Below are 25930 nucleotides of genomic sequence, written 5' to 3'. Positions count from 1 at the left end.
ATATACAAATTAAATATCATGTGCAACTTGAGCAAGGTGTTGTGGGTGTGTTAGTGATCGATAATGTATATACATAAATAAAATACACACAACACCAACACATTGACTAAAGAAAATTAAAATAAAAACGTTCACTGTCAAATCAATTTTACTAAAAAAACTACATATTCAAAAACGTATCCAGGCGTGCTAATGATATATACCGCGGAGATTTATGGAAAGAAAGACATAACATACGAAGGGGCTGAAATATACTACAAATTACTGAAAGATATTAAGGAAATACAGTCATTCCAATTATTTAAGACATTAAAATTCCACACAGGAATTTCTCACAATTTTGATGTTTTTATTTCTATATGTAATTGCTATTAAAGTGTCATCATGGCAATTTATATGCAATACTTAATTAGAGACTTGATTTTGTTTTTTTTTTCTATTATAATAGAACACAAAATTTTATTTATATACCTTCATTTGAATATTTTTTCAACACGTACTCTTTTTTTATTTAATTGAATTTATAATTAAAATTTATTGAAATTATAATTATTATATTTATTAAATAAACGTTCAAATCACAGAGTAACCCCACAGCCTGAGGCAAGCGGATAACATGACTCACTGAAATTGAATCGTGGCGATTCGCGACGCACACGCCACTGGTCTGACTAAGTCCAAACAATAGACCATTAATTCAACATGTCCAACTTAGGATATTAAAATTATAGCGACTGCCCGCGGCGTTGTGCTAAGCCAACTAATTATCACCCTCCCCCATGTAACGTAAAGAGGTATATATACAATTCGACTCGTTAACTGTTGAATTATCGAAGAAGATGTACAGGCGCGCTATAAGTTTCCGGAACTGGCCACTTACATAAACAATATTTAAAAAGTAATTTTAAAACAACATTTGAAAATCGAACTCTTTGGCTGTAGAATACAGTTTGTTTCATCTGACTGTCACTTGATTTTACATTGTGGCGTCATTTTAGAAATTGATTGTCTACATCACCATGCATTTAACTCGTGAAAATTTTCGTAGTATATGATTTTCTACGACTTTAAGTGTAATTTAACAGCTCAGTGGAGCATCGCTTCGCTTCAAACTGCTATTGGCGATAAAGCACCATGCAAGACGACTATTTATAGCTGGTTTGCAGAATTCAAACGCGGCCGTGTGAATCTCAGTGACCAATTTCATGATGGTCGCCCGTCCACTGCTGTGAACAACAAAAACATCGATGCTGTGCGCCGTATGACCAAAACAGACAGGCATGTGACATACCATGTATAATGAGTTAAATACAATCAATACAACACAAACATTTGGGTGTGAAAAAGCTGTGCTCTCGGTGGATCCCACACAATTTGACTGGGGCTCAAAAACAGATCGCGTCACTTGGTGCAATGCCATGCTTACCAGATTAACAAAGTGGTGTCAAATTTGGTGTGGGGCAAGTAACAGGTGACGAAACATGGATTTATAGTTACGATCCCAAAACAAAGCAGCAATCGAGCGTATGGGTCTTTCGGGATGAGCCGAAACCAACCAAAATGGCGCGCGTGCAAAGTGCCTCCAAGCGGATGATTGCTTCTTTTTTTAATAAAACTGTACACGTGGCTACTGTTACTTTGGAGAATCGTTGTACCGTGAATAGTGATTGGTACACGACCATTTGTTTGCCGAAAGTTATTGACAAACTTCGAAACGTAACCGTAAACGCCTTATCATCTTGCACCACGATAATGCCAGTTCTCACACGGCCAGACAGACAAATGAATTTTTGAAGGTGAATGACGTTGACCTTATAAGCCATCCCGCGTACAGTCCCGACCTTCTTTTTTTTTTTTTTTTTTTTGACGGGGGGGAAATCTGTATGGATACCCCTGAGCCCAGGGAGACTCAGGGGTTATGTGGTGACTCTCCCTCCAGACTTGAGGGCCTACCCCACTAAAACCCTCCCGGGTTTCCCTCTCGCCGGTTGAGTCGGCGCCGTGGGATCAGTGAACATTCACCACGGTACAGTCCCGACCTGGCACCTTGTGACTTTTACTTATTTCCAAAAATTAAGAACCAGTTACGCGGTAAACCATTTTCATCACCTTGATTGTCACGGAGGAGTGGCATAAATGTATTCAAAATTGGTTGCATTTATTGGGTGCATTTACGCTAACGGAGAATATTTTGACAAACAATAAATTCATTTCTGACCATTTATAGTATTTTTTTCTTATTCGTTCCGGATACTTATAGTGCGCCCCACGTACAATCGATTATATCTATTCTTTGTGTATAATGTACTCCTTTCTATTATGTAAAGGGTGGACGGTAATTGGTCCTTCTATAAATATCTCGAACTTTTACACTCAATACGGAACTGAAAGGGAGGTTACATCTCACACTTTACTATTTATTAGGATGCTAAGGAAGTGTGACCTTTTTTTTAAATGAAAATGGACATGGATATACGATGGCACGGGCTCGCTCAGAATATCGAAAAAAAAAACAATAATTATTATCAATCGAGTTATAAAGTTTTCCTGATTGCTGCACTGAATCATGATCACCATCATCATCATCACCCCATTTATACGTCCCGCTGCTGGGCACGGGTCTCTATTTAGGCGAGGGTTTTTACTCGTATGTGGTTTTAAGCCAAAGTCGGCCACACTGGCCCAATGCGAGTTGGGGACTACACACGTTTTCCAAGGCTTGAATCTTTTTCGATGTGTGGGTTAAGCTCATAGTATATTCCAAAATAAATTTCACACAGAAATTCCGAAAAACTCAAAGGTGTGAGGCTGAATTCCAGCCCACGGTCTCTGCTTGAGAGGCGGTAGGTCAAACCATAAGGCTACCACGGCTTTACACTTAATAATGAAGTGGTTTGCATGATTAATATTAGCCACAACTGGTTGATGCTCAGCGTCTCAGTCAGCCCAGGTTGTAAGCGACACGTCTGTTTATAAAAGTTCCAGTGCCACTCAGAGCTTTAAGACGCAAAGATTGGAGGACACTGCGCCCATCACCCACAAGTCCCACGTGCCTGTAATTTTACCATCACTTCAAAACCGAAACGCAGTAATGTTTATATTGCTTGACGGCAAAAATAGGTAAGATGGCAGCACTTCCCTGCACGAACTCTTTATTTATTTATTTGGAAAATAAACAGATTACCAGTGATCTGAATCGAGGGAATTAATTTAGCTAAACTAAAGATTAACGTGGACATTCCCTTCCACAACTCCCGGAACTTCTCGGAACTGATTATATTTGAATATGCGTATTATTTATTGAAATTAGAGTGAATTTGCTAGAAATTGTTGTCTCAAAAAATAATACTGTTGTTGTGTTTTTACAAGTACTTACCTATTTAAATACTTTAGCCATTTAAAAAATAAACATGATACAATCTATGTTTTGGAATGTTTAGAAAGAAAACAGTAAAAAAATAAATTTTATACGCATTGATGACGATATGGTTATGTCTGTATTATGAAAGGGTTCATACTTTAGGTAATTTAACTTTCTCAATTCCGATCACTGCAAATTACACATAAAAAATAAGATAATAAAAAACAAAAACCGCTTTGATATCAGTCCAGACATATAGGCAGATACACAGAGATATATCGTGTGTACACACGAACAAAGACTTCAAAATTTACAATTTTTCTATTTTTGTATGAGATTTAAAAATATCGCAAATCAACTTCAACAATATCATAACTAAATGAAGACAACATTTGAGAAGACCAGGGAAAGAACGATCAAAATCACCTAAAAACATGTTTTGAGTTAACACCGCCATCTAATTCGTTAAACGCTGAGGGTGTTTTGCGTAAATCAGGAAAAAGCTAATAAGGTTCTATATCCTGAAAAAAATCTTTTAGTTTTAGGCAGAAAATGCTTGACACGAAATGATAGAAAAGTCGAATAAGATTTATAAATGTTCTTTAGGTAAAATAGATAACACATTATGACAACATAGCTTTAATTCAGGTAGCATTTTTGCATGTCTTTTTCACCAACATTGCACAGTTTTCCGAATTAAAAATTAACTTTTCCTCACTTTGATCATTCTTTCTCTGGACTCTTCATTTGATACGGCACAGTTCTTATGTGTAAGCCAATCACAGGTAATCACATCACTCGATATACATATACCCAGATACAAAGAAATAATAATAATAAAATAAAGCTTTAAATATTAATAAATCCAAATTACTCATTACAATAAATTATAATTATATAATATATTTTATATATATATATATAAAATATACAATATATTTTATTATAATTATTCTTATAAATATATAATATAACTAATAAGAAATTCAATCAAGATCGGAATAAATAATTGATTGATGTAAATATGACAGTGCAATTGTACTAATTAAATATTTTGTAAAATATACAACTAAATAACAATGAAAATAAGGTATTTAGACTGTAGGAACACGCAATTTAAATTTATGAAAAGAACCAAAAAAAAGTCAAGACCAGTAGAATTGCAATCATGAATTGCGTTATAAGAACGGCACATTCTACATGAAGGCGAATTTAGGAGTATATTTGTATGACAAGATGAGACATAAAAAAGTTTTGTTATTTTGTGTCTGAGATAAATTCTCTCTCTCACAAGGACCTCTACTACTACTTGCTCCAAACAAAAACTAGTATTTGCGACTTAAATCCGAAAACAAATAGTTTCATCTCCAAAATAATTGCCTTTTTTTTCTTCTAACACAAGTACACAAAATAAGGATGAATATTTTTCTCAAATTACTGGTAAAGTTTATTCAGAATGCTCTCCATACATACATGTACACAGGTACACTCAAGAACAAAAATTGTTAAGTATACGAAACACAAAAGATCCGTAATAAGCAATTATTTATGTACTCACTAATTGACCACCGCGACTAACTTTGGTAAATAATAGAAACAAATCGTGGTTAAGTGGGTTAATACAGAAGAATACCTAAAGAAACAAATTCAAGACATTTTTCGTATTACATTTCGATCGTAAAATCGTCGGCGGCGAAGTCTGTATTAATTTGTAGTAATTTTCAGTTTTTTACACTTGGACTTGGTAAAGTACAAGTAGCACTCAAAAAAAAGTTTGTAAACTAGAATGACGATAAATATAGCATGAATAATAAAATAACAATAATAACGCACACACTCATATCCCCACACTAGGGAAACCCTGTATCGCGAATGCCATGGACACACACATAGACACCCACAAATCACACCCAAACTCACGAGTGAAATTAATGTAGGCCATACTAATATTTATCCCGGCCCGGGAATCGAAGCCGGGACCTCTGCACGGCAATCCGGCATGAATCGTTCGGCCACGGAGGCAGTTAAAGGCAGAATAAGACGTTTGCGTTATCAAGAACGTAATTCATTTCAGTTGTATCTACGTAAATATTGTATTAAAATATGATTGAAATATAATAAATAACAAAGAAGCTAATACCTAATTAAAATACATGGAAGAGATACCTCATTAAAATACACGAAAGGAGGCGGGGAGGCCGCACGACGTACCATTCCTTTCCTATACGTCTGGCGCAACTTGGACAACAAACAGCGAGTACCTTGCGCTAATTGGCAAACTCTTTCACCACGACATAGTAAAGTTAGTAGCAGTAGAGCTCCTTGTGAAAGAGCTTGTCCAGAGAAGTCCTGCCACCACACCCACTCGCCAACCAGAAATGGTCACATTACTGCGTTCCGGTTTTGGAGGTTAAGGGTGCTGGTGAAATTACAGGTACACGGGACTTTTCGACTTATGTCGCAGAGTGACGCGTGCAGTGGCAGTGCCCTTCGGATCTTTGCGATTTAAAGCTCTTAGTGGCACTACAACTGTTATGGAATAGCGTTTCGCTTACCGTCAGGCGCACGACTTGTTCACTTGTTGGTACTGTGTGATAAAAAAAAAACGACGGTATTATTAGTGTAAGCCAACGATACGATTAAAGCGCGAAACACACAGAGAGCGGGACCTGCTCGGTGTATTGTCATCCATATATACACGGAATTAAACCCGCCGCGCTCCCGACCCGAACACGCGCCCGTCCCGCACTCGCTCTCTGTGTATTTCACGCTAAAAACACAACAAATTGTCGCCACGCGCCGGTTTTACGCCGCGCGCCTGTCAAGTTCATCGGCTGCGGCGGTGACGAGGCGCACATTTCTACTCGCTACAATTGCGCATTGCACCGGGCAGGTTACATTTCAGCTCATATATTATGCCTCGTAGTAAACAAAGACATCGAATTATATTTCAACACAAAAACCAACGAATAGTAAATAAAGAAACCACATTTGAGTGAGTTTGTAGAGCAAAGATCATAGTTTACTATTTACGACGATAATAAAAGTTACGTTCTAATTTAATATTATAAATATAACATAATAAATAAATATCTACAGATTGCTTTTTGAAGTCGGTGGAGTTCATTACTATTTCATATTTGTAACTTTATTCGCGGTAGGCATATTGGTGTTCGTGATTTTTTCTTTTTTTATGATAACAAGTGACGGGAAGAACAAGTCGTGTACCTGGTGGTAAGCGACACGCCTGTCCATAACAGTTGTAGAGACAATGAGCTTTAATTCACAAACATATGGGAGGCAACTCCACTGCGCCCATCACATTTCACCAGCACCCTTACCCTTCAAAACCGGAATGCAGTAATGTTCACATTACTGCTTGGTGGCAGAAATAGGTAGGAAGGAGCTCTACTGCCACTAAATTACCTAAACATTAGTTAACTAAAATACTATAATTTGTAAGGGATTTTGAATTAGCCGATATAGGACCTTGGTTTTTTTAATGTCTACTTGTTGATATTATCTGTGCTTTTGCTTCGATTGTTTCTTGCCAATGATCTTATTACAAAAAAGGTTTCTAGCCTGTCACATTGAGCTCAATTTGATCGAAATAATGTGAAGAAGTGAAGAAACTGTGAAACATAACCTATTGAAAATGACAAAGGTATGTTAGAAATAAATGATCGAAAAGCACAGGTAATTCTAAAATGTAAAATAATCTCAAAAATCTTCCGAAAAAGTGCTGTGTTTCCAATAACTAGGAACAAATAAATAAATAAATTATTAATATTTATCATAACATAGTTATCTTTCAAGATTAAATTTATTTCTAACATGTGTAGGTACCCACTCTGCGCTTTGCTTATCTTGTTTTGTGTACAATTGCTCAGTAGTACAACATAGTGAGCTAACAGTACTTAGAAGTGGATTACTTCAATCCTACGACCTATCTGAATGTAAACTAGGCTATGTACATACTATGTACACAAATATAAGTAATACCTACGTGACTGACTGTTCATACTTGTTTCAATGTGTTACTAACTGTATATGAATGTACTCTTGTTTTTAATCTTTTAAATGTACGCTCATGATAAAACTCACGGAAAAAGTTCTGGAAAATACACAGCAGCACTTTCAATTCGTTCTATTTCTTCAACGATACACAAGATTACGTGGGACAAACTTTTGCTCCCCCGCCCAAAATCTTAGCAAGCAAAGGTGCAAAGCAAAAAAAAAAGCAGTGACATTTATCGGCGTGATTGGTAACCACAACGTCAGAATATCTATGAAATTAATTTCAATACATCCTTGTAAAAACAACATTTTTTTTATATCAAGTGACAGGACGAACAAGTCGTGCGCCTGAGGGTAAGCTACACGCCTGTACATAACAGTTGCAGTGCCACTCACGAGCTTTAAATCGCAAAGATCTGAGGGGAATTGCCAGTGCGACCGTCACCCTGAGACATAAGTTGACAAGTCGCATGTGCCTGTAATTTCACCTGCACCCTTACCCTTCTAAACCGGAAAGCAGTAATGCTAACATTACTGCTTGGTGGCAGAAATAGGTAAGGTGGCACAGTACTTCTCTGGACGAATCTTTCACAAGGAGCTGTACTGCTGCTAAAATGATAATGAACTGACATGGAGCCCCGAAAGACTGGTAAATTATCTTGCCCACCTTATTGTACCATACAAAGGAAGGAAACGTCGTTCGTTTTTTTTTAATAATAATAGGAGACAAAAGAGCAGATGAACTACTTGACGGGAGGTGGTCATCGTCGCCCATGGACATCTGCAAGGTCAGAGGTGCTATATATTGGCAACCTCTGAGAGCCCTATAGATTCGCTTTTTGAAGATCTCAATAACATAGCGCAGAGGAAATATTTCAGGAGATCATTCCACATTTTGCACGTTCGAAGAAGGAACGAACATGATGTCAGCGTGGTCCTAGAATGGCAGGCATCATGGATGTGGGGATGGGCTCTTCTCCTTTAGTGGGAGGGGCAAAGGTGGAAACGCGAGGGTGGCAACACTTCAAAAAATTCCTCTGAGTGATCCTCGTTGTTCAGACGGCAGAACACACACAGAAAGTCAACGTCTCTCCGTAGACTAAGGGATTCCAAAACGTCTTTCGAGTTCCATTTCGTGTAGCTCTAGTGCTAGTATTTAGACTTGTGACCAGCGCCGGCGCTAGTCCATTTAGTGCCGGGTGCAATGAATACCCTGGCGCCCTCTAATAGAATAGGCATGCGATCAAAATGGAATACTTACAGTTATATTTCAGTGATCGGAAATTCGTGTACAAATCGTGCAATTATGAATGATGTTGGAAAGCAATAATAGACCGTTTAATTCGCATGCGCCGCGAGTGATATAAACTCCTTGGAGGAGTCGTGAGCGGCGCTCGGTGCCCCCAAGACCCTGCGCTCATGTGCGCCGTGCCGCACACACTGCACTTTACTATATGTAAAGCCGGCAATGCTTTTGATGTATATAATACTTTGTAAATAAACCGTTTCCAAATCCATGTACCTACAATTTATATTTACAACATATTTTGCCTAAAGTTTCAATCTAGATTTAAGTCGTCTATTTTACGTTAAAAAAAGGTTTAGTGTGACCAGCTAAAAGATGAAAATATGATAACAAAGATAACAGGGCTGAAAAAAACAAATGAACAATACTTAATCTACTGTTAACAAAAGGGGCGCTTCACAAAGGAAAAATAAATCAAATTTATACTGCGTATTTGTTGAACATTGAAGTGACTAAATTGACGTCACCCGATTGTATCGCTTGACAAAATATTTTCTACCCACAATGTGTCCGATCGTAAACGATTTTATATAAAAATCAAGAGTGTCAGATGCCTCATACTTGACATCTACGCTATACACACTATACGTTTTATGTAGTGGCGTAACTACAGATACTTTCTTGGCAAAAGTATTAGGTGAACCACTGCCAAGAAAACTTTTCCAGGTTTCGTAACAAGCTGAGCCCAAGCGAACCTTGACATTGGCTATTTGTTTAAAGAAAACATTCTTATAAAACACTTGTAAAAAACTCACATATTGGACAAATAAAAAACTCCGAACAAAAATACGATTATAGTCTATTGTTACATTTTATTTAACTAGAGACCATGTGCCTCAAAATATGGCAGTGCCGGTGAATGTAGAACTTCACCTAGCTAAAAACAACAGGAAATGAGGAAAGACTATTGAAAGAATCATGCTTACAAGAAGTCACGATACTCAACAGCGAGGAACCGATGGAAGAGAAGTTTCTTTACTTATTATGATTTTAAACAACGTTGAAGAACAGAGACAGTTAATGAACCAAACGATTACTATACTATTTGCATTCAATCTTTCGATAACTTCAATGAACACTACGCCAACTTTATTTTTTGGTATTTTGTTATTTAGTCATATTTAAAAATTAAGCTGGCAAAGTGTTCATTGGAGGTATCGCTTTCAGAAACATTTTAATCCGTTACGGGTGATAAATTTCTTTGTGTAGAATTCGCTTAGATAAGTACCATTGACCTATCTATTTTCTACTGTAAAGCACACGGATTGAAAAGGGTGAGGACGTTATCTCCCACGGCCAATACATTTGCAATATTAACGATAAGTTAGTATCGGAAATGTCTGTAGGCGGAGGTAGCCATTTTCTAACAGGCTAATCGTCAGTTTGAATGTTAGTATTATTGTTTTACACATAAGAAAAATACAAATACATTTTTTCAAATGAAAACAATGAATCGTAAAAAGGCGTGTAAACCATTAGGTATAGAAATAAAAAATACAGTTCCCTGTGATTGAGCAATTAACTCAAAATACAAAGTGTCGTTAAATCTTAACTACTTCACTTTATAAGAAAAAGTTTTGCCATTATAGGGACACAATTTTCAAAGAATAATGATAATAATTGCAAGTTATGCTGGCAAATATCACAGAATTGATTTAATTACCTATTGGATGTTGTTTATTTAGTGTATATGCTTGTTTCTACGACAGAGATGATAAAAGCGTCGATAAAAGCTTTCAAGCAGAACACGACATGACATTATTTATTTAGTCAAGTGTATGATATGTATTTCATGGCATAGATCACGATAGAGACTATTTATAGCCAATAATTGGACGTTTATCGGACGGAGTCGTTGGTAGCCGACAAAGCGGTCGTGAGGAGTCAACGCTCCCGTGTGAAATTTCGATATATTTAATCAAGAAAGAAAAATAATTACGATCCATTTTTATGGAGCGCTTGCGCTTGTTTTCAATATCGACCTTTTTTTAAGAAATTTTATGGGTAAAGACGAATATTTAACTCTAATTTGGTTCAACCTCCGCGAGAACTCGTACTCTGTTATATATCTTGTAGTCAATACGTAACACAATATTTACTAAGCGTAATAAATACATTTGGCGTTCATTGTGTGCCATAATGATGCTCGAACGATATCATTTATATAATTTTGTTTACTATAGCCAAAATAAGCATCATAACGACTCAGTAGCCAACCGGAGCTCGAAACAAGCGTCTCGCCAATCTCATGTATTATGATAAATTGTAAACACGTCGCCAGCTGAAGATGACAGACCCATTTTATGTCTTTGTAACGTACAAAGATGTACAGGTCTAATTGATGTTACATAGAGATACTTGTAACTACATCAAAATGACGCGTTCTACGTAGTGTTAATTAGGTCACGACGATTGCTGGGCGTGGTTTATACCGATACAAAATACCATATAATTTTATTATCGTCAAAATTAAATGGCATTTTGTATATTTTTAATGGAAACGCATTCTTATAGATGTACCTTCTTCTTCACCTTCACCTCCTTGCGAAAGAGTTCGCCCACGTAAATACTGCCTGACACGTTACCTATTTCTGCCGCCAAGCAGTAATGTGAGCATTGCTGCGTTCCGGTTTGGAAGTGTAAGGGTGCTGGTAAAATTACGGACACATGGGACTTATGTTTCAGGGTGACGGGCGCAGTGGCAGTGACCCTAAGATCTTTGCAATTTAAAGCTCTGTGGCACTGCAACTGTTATGGATAGACGTGTCGCTTACCACCGTCACTTGGTATTATAATAAACTATAGATAGAATAAAGTTACAAGCCGCTTACGTGACTATATTGTACACATAGTTATTTATGTGGGTACTAACTAAGAGTCTTCCGAAAATACCCTTTCAAAACTTAGTCAATCCGAGTAACATCTCAGATAAGAACGATTTACAGGTGTAATCTCGAACACATGTAAAGTAATTAGAAGCGATAGACGCACAATCTTAATGCTTGAACCACTTACCTCACCCGCCGATAAACTTGCTCGGATTAACAATTACTTCAACTTTGGAGCACACGTGAACGTAATTTGTCTTAAGTTATACTTCAAGTTATTCAACATCATATTAAGTCAATTTACCGTGACAGACAAAGTTTACCACACACAAATTCAAAATTTACTTATTTATGAGCACTTACGTAGGCTTTAATGGACGACAACTAGGCCTTGTGGCAGCGAACTCGTATTTCACGTGAAATTATCTTTCAGGTTATTTTCGGGATTTTTTTTCCCGAAACGAAATAACTCAGAACCCTAAACGTTACACTTGTTTTTTTTACTCGACTTATCTAGTTCTTGATTAACAAAAACAAACGCGTAAATATCCTTTTTTCATCAGCCATGTAGTTTGTAGCGTGTCATGTACTTTCTTTTCTTTGAACCTTTTAAGTAACTTTTAGGAAATTTACACTATTTTTCGGTTGTAAATCGCGTATATTTGTTTTTTCAAACAAACTAAGGTTTCATTTTGAGTAACAATCGCGAATAGCTAAGAGCTGGATAAGTTAACTTTTAGTTTGAACCACTTAGAATAGTGTCGCTATTTCTAGATACGGGCTTATTAGTTCACAAAAATCCAAGTACATATCCATACCCAAATAACTATATAAAATTGTCATAGAAATGAATCATCTCGTAACCCAATCGAGTGCAAAAGGAGGGTATTGAATCGGAGAGAAAAGATTCTCAATTTGGAAGGAGGCCAACAGTGCCGTCGGTTAAGATACGATTCCATTAAACTGAGGAGCACACCCCGACCTGCAGAAGGAGCATAAATGTCGTTGTGCGGGTTACAAAGGCTGTAAAGATGACAAACTGACCTGACTTGCTCGTGCTTTTGAATGTAAATCTTATGGAACTGCCCTTCCACTGGAGAGATGATGTCGTTTTTCATCTCCATAGCGACGTGTTGTGGAAGCACCGACAAAAGCAATCGTTCCTGTTGACAAAATTAATAAATTAAAATGAACTGTTATTATTGTAAGAAATAACTTTTGATTTTTAGCTGTGATTGCAGTACTCCGATAACTACTCCCGGTTTACTTAAACGTTTTCCGCATTATTCTACTAGACACGAACGTTTCTTAGAAACGAGATTATACGGAACTCAAACAAAGTTCCAAAAAATCATATTTCCATTTAATTAAAGTAACCTATAATTACGATGGTAACCAACACACATTTTGTGCCATTTTATAGCTTAAATATAGCCCATAAAACTCGTAGTTATTCTGTCTACTGGCAGTAATCTTCATGCAGAGTAATATCAAATTACAAGTCGAGTTAAGAACTCCCCGTTAAGCTTCTAAATGGTTTATTCATACAAAAAGGTGTCTTAATAGAGCTACTCGTCGTGGTTATTAGGTTTATTTGCTGTATTAGCTAAGCATTTCAAAACGTTGGTTTCGTCGAATTCCTTATCCAAATGTTGTTGCCATTATCTATTACTGTTACCATAATAGAGACATATTGGGTAATACAATGTGTATTGCGCGTTCATTTATGTCGCTTACTACATGCCAGCGCTATGTAGCCAACACGTTATGGTTAACCATTAACTTTTTAATTGGTTTGATTGGCGTGTGCACCATAAGTACCTAATATGTTTTGTAACATAGTACCTACACGCTAGTTTTTTTTTTCAAAGTACTTTTATCTGGACTAAAACTTGTTACAAGTTTGTTTCCCAAAATTGGTAGTTTCGTATCCTAATGTGCGCATAAGTCTTTCCCCAAGGGTCGAGGTAAAATATGATATGTACCTGAAGACCGAAATAGGATATTTTTCACATTTTCCGCAAGACTAAAGAGGAAGAATATGCTACGCGAATTCCCACTTTACCTTTAACAAATTGAACACTTTTTTTACAGGAAACCTGATTTCGACATGGTCAAAAAATCTTAACTAAATGGAGAAGTGGTGAGCAATCAAAACATCTAACAATTATCCACTTTGATCGATTTTATTTCCCGTTTGCAACTCTTTTGTTTTTATTAGTTCTGTTTGGTAGTTCCTTTACATGATGTCATCTGACAAACGAGACAATTTCTTCTCTGTTTTATATAATAGATTAAAATTAACTTTTAAATCAAGAACTCTAAATAGAATAGGACTTCGCCTAAAGGCCTTGCAACTGGGCCATAAACTTTATTAAAAAAAAATTGACTTAGACTATGAACCATCCTCTATCTTGAGTTCACTTCTCATTGGCATGAAACAAAAGTAGTCTCAGTTACGTTTATATTGCAAAAAGTTTAGTTTGTTCTATAAATAATAATTTGAGTTTGTTTTTATCTATAAATCTGTGGTTTTTATCTTAGAGGATGGAAAACTTTTTATTCGCTCTCCTTGTCAATGGCTGAAACGCTAATAGCGATTACTCAAAACATTAAAAAAAAATTGTATTAACAGTTTTATTGCATACATTTCTCTTTGGTTTAATTATTTACACGTGTAAAGTGCAGACTGAGTATTTTTGGAATCGCAAAATTTTACTTGTAACTCACAATTTATATCCTGTAGGCTTAGTACTTATAATTTGGGTATGATGCGACACTTAAAAATAAGCTCCGCCATTTCAAGATTCAACATCTACTTCCAGTTTTTAGAACTAATCACGAACGAAACTTACAAGCTTTTCATTTTCATCTTCCATGTCGAGCCTAGCAGCGATGCAATTCCTTGTGTCTAAGAAGGCGCGCCGCTGCGCTGTCTCCATCAACGAGTGCATCAATGCCCCCACAACGTTCACGCACACGAACACCACCACGTTCCCCACCATCTGCATTATAAATAAACACTCTGTTAAATCCATTAATAGACGTAAAAGCAATTGAAGTTAATGTCGACAGATTTGATTAGCATGGCAAACCGTTTACTTGAACAAAGAAACACTTGAGAGTTGAAACTTGAGTTGTTGCATCTGAATCAATGAAAATTTAGTTTTTATACAATCTGTATATAAATAATGAAGAAGTATCAAAAGTGGTCAAGGTGAACCTACTAACAAAACAAATCTACGAACCGATTAGACTGAAAAATCAAACAATATTCAGCCAGGTCCGGGGTCGTTTGTAATACTGACACACTGTTTCATAAAACTAGGTTCAAAGAAATACTTTTAATAACATAGGCTTTGATTGACGGCTATTTGTTTATAGAAAATAAACTTTTGCAAGGCAGTGTTGTTTTGGACACGAAGATTGACATGACTGGTGCGATCATCTGCAGCATTAATATACTTTGATCCTTGCTATGTTACAGATGAAAGATAATAGAGATTATAAAAAACTGCTTTTGTGGATACTACACCTGTAATTTTAGCCTATGTTTTAATAATAAAAACGGTTATAAATTATTAATTATTATTATTAATTATAAATTGCATTACACATAGTTTAGATCAGACAATTAATAGTGGTTGGAGATAAAAATGTCGGTATCTCGATCACGGTTCGCAGTAGATTTGTAGCAGATTACTTAATAGCAAGCATAAAATAATGAATTGCTATATACATAGATTGTAAATGAAAACGTGAAAACGTTTTTTCAAAATGTAAACGTTTTTTCGGATCCAAATTGCGTATTTTGTTTTAAAAAAAAACCAGCTTTTTACAGATCCCATAGTCACGACTGGCTACCCCACTACACGGCACCTACCTATTACTGCATGGTGCGTACTATCACACGGTACCTGCTACTACATGGCAATAGATCCCATGTGTAGCAATGACGAAAATCTAAGAACTCGATTTCCTATACAAATATTAATATTATACCCAATTACACAGACTCCAAAGATTATCAGACAAGAGCCACATAAAATATATTTCACAGGAAGTGCGTACTGAAAAAACATGAGGCTGTGAAAATCATTCCACACCTTGAAACGGTGTATTTGTAAAAATCAGAATTCCTCACCAGAGTATAAACAGGTAATTTATAAATGATTCCGTTCCCACAAGGTACAAAAACTTCTCTTTGGTTTCAGTTTATGAAAAAAGGCAAATCGGAACTCTAAACTTGTTTAGAAGTTGTACAAATCAGGCAAATTTTAGTAATCTAGAGTAATGAACTAGATGCGGTGAAATGTGATCACTTTTACGTATTTTGAAACTACTATTAAATACTTAGCTTTATTAGTTTTAACGTTGAGACGAGGACCACAAAAAAATGTCGTAGAACCGCAGATAAAAGTAATGTATTACATTGCCATATTTTATTCAGTACTTGGACAATTTGAATATTGAATATTTCAAATCTTTTGCACCTTGAATAATAAAAATTAACAGTCGCGTATATTTCTACATAACTTTTGTTTATAGTGAGAGTCGTATTCCAGAACTCTACTCAATGCTTAAGTCAGGACTTGAGTATGATTTAAAGCACTAGAAATCATACTCAAGTCCTTGCCATTAGGGTCGTATTTCCAGTGCTTGAAATCATACTCAAGTCCTGACTTGAACATTGAGTAGAGTTTTGGAATACGACCCTAAAACTACTATTAAATACTTAGCTTTATTAGTTTTAACGTTGAGACGAGGACTAAAAAAACTGTTGTAGAACTGCAAATAAGGGAAAAGTAATGCATTACATTTCCATATTTCATTCAGTACTTGGACAATTTGATATTTCAAATCTTTTGCATCTTGAATAATAAAAATTAACAGTTCCGTATATTTCTATATAAGTTTTGTTTAAAGTGACCCTCCCTGCACTGGGAAGGGCACTACAACCTGTGCATGCACAGGTACCTTAAAAGTTCAGGTCCTGATCCTAGATCAACCCGTGGACAGGGTTGTCACCGATCGTTGTCACAGAGTTCATCCGGTTCTCAAAACGCTAGTGTGTCGGGTGAGCGGCTCAGGGTGCACGTACAGCACTCTCCCTATTTTCTAGATAGGTACTGGAGCTGTTATCACGCTCACTTCCTGTTGTGCATTGGACAAATAACGGTTGCAACCGCTAAGCCATTGAATCTAAATTCAACTACCAACTCTCCTCACTGGTAACGGAGCTGTAGGCACACTCACTTCCCGACGCCTGTCCGTGCGACCAGAGGATATGTAAGTTGTCCTCTACTAGTTATCCGGACTAGTAACGGAGATAACGGTGATTCTAACTTAAAGAACAACTCACATGCCCCGCACGCCCTTTCGCTTAAATCCTCGTCCAAACCACTACTAACACGTGCTAGCTGCACGCGAGACGAACGCCCCGAATATGTCCGTCTCTGAAACTACCACAGGCCCCGGTGAATCCATGCCCAGACTCAGGGTCCATCAGAGGGCCCGGCGTCTTATCTGGGAGCTTTTGTAGTCAAGGATAAACAAGAAAAATAAAAATGAACAGACTGCACACAAAAACAAAAAGAAGGAATCGCGAATGAATAGATACTTGACTCAGCATAAGTGTTGTTTTTCAGTCGCCATCATTAATAGAGACTTAATTATTTAAATTATCAAGAATAACAGTTAACACGCTCCTGCCAAGGCGACTGCTTACCTAAACTAAACGTACATTTTCAGTAAATGATCATTAAAAAATTATGAATATTTTCATGAATAATCAAAAACCTTGCCTGCGTGATCTATCATTTTTAAAAAACAAGCAAAACTTCAAAATTTGACCCAACTCGAAAAATTATTTCTCACTCCCAGTTAAGTACAACTAAATTCCTAAGCCGAGAATTGCAACCAGCAATAAATATGTACAATGATACGAAGCCAACCTTGCAGCCATTCAAGGCGAAATGTTTAAGGCTGCCGGAATGGCGAGCTACCACTGATAAAAAACTAAACAAGGCTAGGTCTGTAATTCAACAAGACGGTCTATCGCCATTGTATCTACACGACACCAGGCGACAGAACCTTCCACAGGCACCAACGCGACTACTATAAACCATTTTCTCTTAATAAGACTACACAAATGGCAATGTAACAGGCGATTTATTACATTTTATCTAAATATCTGAACATTAACCAACGGTTACAAAACGACAGTTTGTAAAAAATTGTTCAGCAAATGGAGCACTATCAATCAAAGACGACGACCCGAATGAGTCAACCTGAGCTTTATAGACGTTGTTGGCGCTTAACTATACAAATCTCTGAAATCAGATATAAAGTTTTGTAAATTGACCGCTTTAATTTTTCAATTACAAAACTCATTAATAAAGTGATTCAGCCAGATTACGTTTGATGAAATGAATTCGTGTTTACACGCCGAGTAACTGTGTACAGACGTGCAATTTCCAAACGAAGTGCCCTCACGCCCGAAACGGAAATTCAATTAAACTCAATGAAAACACTCGCACCTTTTCACGGAAAAGTGCGGGTAAGGAGCTGGGTGTATTATATAGATGTTTGCACAACGCTCCTCGTTCCAAGAGCACAAAGCAATTGAACGAGCTCTGCTACACGAGGTGCATTTACTTTAATTATGCGGCACTACGCACGGTTCCACGCTATGACTTCGTTAAAAAGAAATTGTTGCAATGATCCTCGAGTCCAATTATCGTTTACAGGTATTTGTTCACTTACGTCACTCTGTATTAGAAGGTAAAGTTAAAGTACTTTTATAAGAAATGCTATTAACTTTCTTTCAATGTCAGTAATTTCTTTAAGAATACGCACGGCTACAATTAACGAGAAATTTTCCTAAGCATTACTTATTCTAATTAAATGACTGTTAATTCTCATTCTCGTTTACAAGATAATATTACAGAATGTTTCACATTTCCATGACAAAGTTGTTGTTATGGTGAATTAAAAACTCAAACACGTTCAGGGACTAGGTACAGAAGTAGAATATGGGTGTCCTTAACTATTTATTTTATATATTCTTTATTGCACAAATAAATTACATGGATAATTACATATTAGAAAGGTTGTACACAAAGGTGAGCTTATCTCTAGAAGAGATCTCTTCCAGCCAACCCTAGCCGTGGTGAATAAAGCAAGTCAGCGGGATGAAATTGTACAATAAATTTAAGAAATATACCTCTAAATACAAATAAATATTAATGAAGACAATATAAATAAAAATATATATACCTACATAAACTTTACATAAATAAATATATCCATATATATATATATATATATATATATATATATATATATATTTATACTAAAATCTAAACAAATTATTATTAGTCTGTATTTATTTCACCGATTAACTTCTGAGTGTAACAGTAAGTGCTCATATAATTTGCGTTTGAATATTGCAACCGATGGACTGTCACGAATACTAGCTGGTAATTTATTCCACATACGAGCTGCACTGACAGTAAAAGAATAGTGGAAAAAATTAGAGTTGGACTGGGGATGTTCAAGAGTTCTAGTGTCACAAGTTCGTTTTGGGCGGGAAGTGGGGCATAAGAGAGTAAAGCGGGAACGTAGGTAGTGAGGAAGCTGTGGGCAGTGTAAGATTTTATAAAGTAGACAAAGGATGTGCAAGTCCCTGCGAAGTCGGATTGGGAGCCATTTTAATTTGGATCGAAACTCAGAGATATGGTCATACTTACGTAGACCAAATATGAAGCGTATAGCCAGATTCTGCAGGCGTTCCAGTTTGTTAAGCAACTCTTCATTGGCATCCAGATAACAAATATCGGCATAGTCGAGAACAGGTAGCAGTAAAGTCTGAGCGAGCATAATTCTGGTATCGAACGGCAGGAAAAATTGAAGCCGCTTCAGTGAAATATAAGTAAAGTGCATACGCCGACTAACTTCATTTACCTGCGGTCTCCAAGACAATGTACGGTCAATTATGAGGCCAAGATTCTTTGTTTTATCGGTATATGCTAGGTTCACTCCGTCATACGAAACTTTGGGGAGATTATCAAAGTCCAACCTAGAATACAATCTATTGCTACCTACAATAATTGCTTGTGACTTCATAGGGTTTACAAGTAATCCGAATGCGTCCGCCCAGGACTTCACCACCAGTAGATCCTTATTAACTGCTTCAATGACAGAGTCGGAATTGGCCACATCAAAATGTCGGTAAATTTGCAGGTCATCTGCATATAAATGGAATGGAGAAGTAATCAATTTTGAAAGCTCATTTATGAACAGAGAGAAAAGAAGTGGTGAGAGTACGCCACCCTGTGGCACACCTGAGGTCAGAGGAGACCACTCAGAAAAAGAGTCATCATTCTTGATTCTTTGATGGCGATTTTGAAGGTAATCCGAGAACCAGGCGATAGCAGCAGGGGAGATGTTGACGGAGTGGAGAATGGCAAGAAGGATGTCATGATCGACAGAGTTGAAAGCACTGCTAAAGTCCAGTAAAACAATAACGGTGAACAATCGATTATCCATTGCATGGCGAATATCATCAGTGACATTTAGCAAAGCAGTAACTGTGCTATGACCAGGGCGGAAACCGGATTGATAGGGACTTATTAGATTGTTACAAGAGACATATGAAAAAAGTTGTTTTTGAACAGTGCTTTCAAGGACCTTGGACAGGAATGGAAGGATGGATATAGGACGGAAATGGGATAAAGCCGTAGGAGTAGTGGATTTAGGGATGGGAATGACGTGAGCTAATTTCCAGTTACTAGGAAAGACGCTATGTGTAAGACTACAATTCAATATGTGAGAGATAATGGGAGCAACGTCATCCAGGATAGGTATAAGCATATCACGGCATATGCCATCTTCCCCTACGGCTTTGGAAGTTATAGATAGGACATTCTTTTTAACCTCTGCCTCAGTGACTTCACGAAAAGAAAAAGGCTCCCAATCAGGACTGGTAATAGTGCCCAGAGAGGCAAGTGTCGCTACTTTTACAGAGCTGGCTACTACAAGTGGTGGGTTAGTAAAATGTTTATTAAGTAAATTGAGGTCAGGAATGTTAACGGTGGAATCACAGTCTTTACCCACACCAAGCGATCTTAAGAATTTCCAGGTCTGACCCGTAGACAAGCCTTCAATTGAAGAATGGATGTAACGCCGTTTGGCATCCCGACACAATCTGTTGCAAAGATTGCGCAGCCTTTTATACGCGAGCAGATTATCATCACTGGGATACCTCTTTAAGATTGACTTGGCCTTATCTCGTCGTTGCATGCATTTCTTTATGGTTGGCGTAAGCCAAGGCGCAGGCAAATGCTTGACCCGCACAGGTCTGAGAGGGGCATGAGTGTTATACAGCGTTAATAACAGATAGTTGAAAATTTTAATCTTTTCATTGACCGTGCAAGCTTCAAATAATGAAGACCAGTCAATCCTAGAGAAGTCGTCCCTCAAGCGATCTACACAGATGGCACGAAAATTACGCTGTAACCTGACTTTGGTTTTGGGTTTAGGGGTGCGCACTCGGTATGACAGATAAATAAGGTCATGGTAGGAGAATGGGGCAGTGGTTTGTCCATGTAAAAGTACAGAGTTAGGTTTCGAGACTATCTGTACGTCTAAAAGAGATGGTTGACAGTTAGGTGAATGATGGGTAGCAGTGAGTGGGAGCAAAACAAAGTTGACCGAGTTTACAAGGCAGTTAAGGCGGGCAGATCGAACGTTATCCTTTAATAAACATGTATTAAGATCACCCATCAAAATTACATGATCATAAGAAGCACTCAATGATTCAAGTGTTGTCTCAAATGAGTCGAAATAATTTACATTAACACTAGGGCTGTACGCCACTCCCACTAAAATATTGGTATGGTGTAAGGTAACCCTCAGAAACAAATACTCCAACAACCCAGTGGAAGTGTTAGGAGACTGACTGATGATAGAGCATGGTATGTGGTCTTTAATGTAAATGCACACACCACCACCCCCAGTCCCAACCCTATCGTTTCTATATAATTTGTACCCAGAGAGTGTAAAAAGTGGGGACGGTAATGCCGGTTTGAGCCAAGATTCGGAAACCAAGATCACATCCACTATTCTATTATTAAATGTCAAGTTTAGATCAGAAATGTGTGCAGGAACACTCTGTGCATTAATATGCACCACATTGAGAAATTTAGATTTTGTGTGAAATATTGACTGCAGCTTAATATCTAGCGAATGGGTATCGGAGTCAGAAGAGATAGAAATGTCACTACAGGCACTCTCAAATTCATCAGATGAGTTATCAGTAAAATAATTAGAACTAATAGACATATTACAATTAATAACAATAATTTAAAAAAAAGGGCGAAACAAATATTAATACAAATAAAAATAAAAAAAATAAATAAATGAATATACTACTTAATATATAATTTATAAACAATAAAACGCGATGGGTATAAACTAAACTATCCAAACAAACCAAAAAATAACAAAAGCAAAATAACCACCAGCGAGCGTTGGCAAAACAATAATGGCATTATGAAAATGGCAATGCACATGAACTCACTTGCAAGTATATAAAAAAACAATACAATAAAACTAAAGTAACAATTTCAATATATATAACATTTCGACTAAAAAGGCTTGAATCTATAGCCACAAAAAAAGCATTAAAATTTTAGAACGAAACGTCTCCTTTGACAGAAATCAAAATTGACGATTTCAGCGGACACAAAAATATATTTTGGTTAAAATACCTTACAAAAAATTTTAGAAATCGAATGGAAAGTTACTTAAAGTGGAGGTAAATAAAATTGAATATTAGAAATACAGAGGTACCCCACAAATAGTGTTAAATCATAATATTAACGTAAAGAACTTCAAAGAAAAGAAAAAAACAAAATAGCCACAGCAAATGTTGATCCAGATTACTTAGCTGTTTGTCGTGGATGGGAAACTGTCCTGGAGTTTTTGAAAAGCACCCAACTCCGTGATTTTCCTTTTATTTTTTAATGTGCCAAACGATCACATCAAGTGTCTGGTCTCAAACTAGGGAATTCCTTGTGCTATGAATACTAGAGCAACAGAATTACTGTGGGAAACCCAGAACACCTAGATAGGAACCAATTTATAAAACTTAATTTCGCAAATTGGTCTTACCGGGAAACGAAACCGGGACCGCCTCATCGGCTCCGCCTCAGCGCCCACAGTGCAAACCGTTAGGCCACCGAGGTTGTCAAAATATTTATTTCTTTATTTATACTTTATTGCGCACAAAATAGTAGAAATTGCGGACTTAATGCCATTAGGCATTTTCTACCAGTCAAACGGGTTCAGAATAATTAACAGGCGATGCATAACATGACAAACTAAGGTTACAATGAGAAAATAATTATGATACATAATTTACACACATATACTTAATTATGTCAAAAAAAAACTTGTAGAAACTCGTGAACGGTAGCGCATGTTCTGTGCATTCAGTCTATGTAGTAAAAGAAACGAATCACAGCAGGGTGCCTTTTTAAAAGCTTATAGAGTTAGCTCTGTGTGGTCGTAATGACCAATTAATTTACTTCGTGTATCGGCGAACATTGGAGAATGCACTGTTCGCATTATGCAAATAGAACTTGTTTTCGCCACGGCATAGTCACACTTACTACTACGAAAACACCGTTTACTACAAACTATATCATTTTGTAATGCTTTCACTACTTCCCAGTAAATTGTTTCTGTAGACGTCGCAAGCCGTACTAACAGTATTTATATGTATCTCACGTAAAAGAAAGAAAAATTAGGTTAAGGAAGAATTTGAATAATTTAATAGTAGCAAAATTATTCGACCTTCGGACAGGCTAAGGCATCTAATTGGCCTATACATACTGCCTAATTTTAGATGATAATATTTTTCAATAGTTTAATTTTCTGACATTTTTTCGCGGGAAATCGTTTTATCTACAGTGGCCATTTTCAAACTTCTTTTTGAATGTATTTTTTTTACAATTTTTATATATTTTTTTTCGATACAAAGAGGCAAAGACTTCATCGCTAGTACACAGGATATCATCGCAACGAAGCACAATATTTTAAATTGTAATTTTGACATACACGAAGGAGGAGTGTAAATTCATATAATCGCAGATATTCGAAGATAAGAGTCGACACAGTCTATGTCGGAACGTTTGTGAGAAAGTTGAATGTGTCAGTTAGCAATGAAAGAGACTCAGTCTTTTAAGGCGTTTTATAACAACTCGACTCGATTTTACAGGACTCGACTCTAAAATTAAGACTGGAGGTTCGAGTTTTTATTAATAAGACTCAGTCGTTATACTAAAAGACTTAAACGACTTTGTACGACGTAAACGACTTGAACGACTTAAACGACTTATACCTATTTTATGTCTTATTAAACCCGAAGTTTAAAAATAAAAATGACGTAGTATGTAGTAAATAATCACGTTTATTTACTTACAATAAAAATTAGGATTCAAAGAGTGATCTAAGCAATAGGTACGAGATTTTAAGTCCTAATTATATAATGATTGCATACAACACTTTTTCTGCGAGTAAATTAAAATAATGAAATACAACCAACATTTAAAAGTCTATGGAAATCCAGTTCTAATGTGCTCTTTTTTTATTTTATGTAATATTGGTCTGTAACCACTTTTCTTATTATGAAGTCCTGGTACTTTTATTTAAACTTCTTTAGAAACCCGTGCACAGTAGTGAGTTACAATTTATCTGTAATACATAGAACAAACATATACATAAATATCTAGCCTGTCACCCGTTCAGGGGTAGGCAGAGACTGTGGACCTCCACTTAATACGTTCATAAATAGCATGTTTCATTCATCATTATGGTCAAACGACAGTATCAGACACTAAAATTTGATTAAATACTTTGACTGCTGGGTTCTGTATCCATTCACTATTATGTTAAAGGAACAAATAATTCCTAAAAAACAAATTCTTGAATTGGTTATAATTAACTGACTTCTGTGAACAAAGGTACGTTAAAGTTATCCGTCAATCGTAAAATATATATTTTGTGGGTACAAATAAAATCACGCCATACGGCTCATGACTCGCGACTCCCGAGGCTTTAAGGCGCCAGTCGTTTTAGTCGTTTTAGTCCTATAAATCTCTTCCTAGGGTTAAAAGATTTCGAATCGAATTAGTCTTCAGTTTTAGTCTTATGACTCAGGACTTGAAGGAAAAAGACTAGACTAGTCGTGAGACGTTAAAAATTAGTCGAGGTTTTTAAAAAGGCCTTAAAAGACTGAGGCTCTTTCATCACTAGTGTCAGTAAACTCCTCCTCAATGCGATATCCAGTTAATCTAATCCGAATGCGAATTTCACAAGCGGCCGTGACAAGAAAGCACAGTTGTCCGACTACATTACATCTCCGCGGCGTTGTAAATGGCCCGTCAGGTCTGGTGACAACAACACTACATCAACATGTAGGTGTATTGGACAGATATCGTCCGATGTACTTGACGTCTGGAAAACAGGTGAACGAGGCGAGAACACGATATGACTCAATTTAAAACCATGTAATCATAATTAATTTTTTTTCTACTTTTGTGGTTTACGTCAACATATCCAACTCATTTGCATATACACAATGTCATAAAATTGGCAACCGTGACTTGTTTCATTTATTTATTTTGCACGTATCTACATATTGAGTAATTACGTTGTAATAAGAAAGAGTCTTTTTTTAATCGCGTGAAATTAAATAGATGATGAAGCTCCAGGTTGGACCGTTTATTAAAAATGCAGCAATGCTCTTCTCATAATGAGTTAGAGCTTGGACGAATTTATAGTCATTTCTTAATTAAAACCTTTTTATCTGGAAGGCACATGGGACTTGTCAACTTATGTCTCAGGGTCTCCCGAGCGTAGTGGTAGTGCCACTAGATCTTTGCGACACACAGCTGTGAATGGCACTGCAACTAATATTGATAGACTGGTCGCTTACTACCAGGTTGACGACTTGTTCGTCCCGTAGATATCTTAAAAAAGATCCAGGTTTACCTATTCAATGCCTACTCTTTGAGTTCATCAACAAAAACTAATCTAAAGTGATTAAGTAGGTTGGTGCAATTGATCTTTAAATTCGTCCATGTGAAATAACAAGAGACAGTGAATCAATTCGTCACGTGTAAAAACAGAGCTTTATTATGAGGAAACAGAAACGAACTTGCCCGCAGTTTGAGCATGCCCTTATGTAGGACAAGCAGTGATACAAAAATAAAGATGACCGCCCAACAGCAGAGTGCAGTGCTATGAATAAATTTACAAAAAAATATTAACTTTCTTCGCTACGGAACACATTCACATATTTTATAGCTTACACTTACTTATAAGGTGAAACTCTGCTTAAGTAGAGTTAAC

The 25930-nt window shown here is 36.6% G+C and overlaps 2 protein-coding genes across 7 annotated transcripts in view; both read right to left on the bottom strand.

The window, feature by feature from the left end:
• Window positions 1–25930, bottom strand: part of LOC113237369 (Ca(2+)/calmodulin-responsive adenylate cyclase-like) — an 83472-nt gene that overhangs the window by 54451 nt on the left and 3091 nt on the right. For 5 of the 6 annotated variants that reach the window (XM_026473796.1, XM_026473792.1, XM_026473793.1 and 2 more), the window contains exons 3-4: window positions 14368–14517; window positions 12557–12675 (exon numbers count right to left, since the gene is read on the bottom strand). In XM_026473796.1, coding sequence (XP_026329581.1) covers window positions 12557–12675; window positions 14368–14517 — 269 coding nt within the window. Of the gene's footprint in view, window positions 1–12556; window positions 12676–14367; window positions 14518–22687; window positions 22701–25930 lie in introns of those variants that run through there. The other variant, XM_026473797.1, reaches the window with a different exon arrangement.
• LOC113237370 lies at window positions 19156–21822 on the bottom strand. The gene is made up of 2 exons (XM_026473798.1): window positions 20500–21822; window positions 19156–19216 (listed from the first exon to the last, which is right to left on the bottom strand). The coding sequence occupies exons 1-2, from the start codon at window positions 21296–21298 to the stop codon at window positions 19170–19172; spliced, it is 846 nt and encodes a 281-aa protein (XP_026329583.1). The 5' UTR covers window positions 21299–21822; the 3' UTR covers window positions 19156–19169.

Source organism: Hyposmocoma kahamanoa, unplaced genomic scaffold, assembly GCF_003589595.1.
Source record: "Hyposmocoma kahamanoa isolate Upper Pololo Valley unplaced genomic scaffold, ASM358959v1 93, whole genome shotgun sequence".
Taxonomy (NCBI): domain Eukaryota; kingdom Metazoa; phylum Arthropoda; class Insecta; order Lepidoptera; family Cosmopterigidae; genus Hyposmocoma; species Hyposmocoma kahamanoa.
This window is presented reverse-complemented; position numbering and strand designations above follow the sequence as displayed.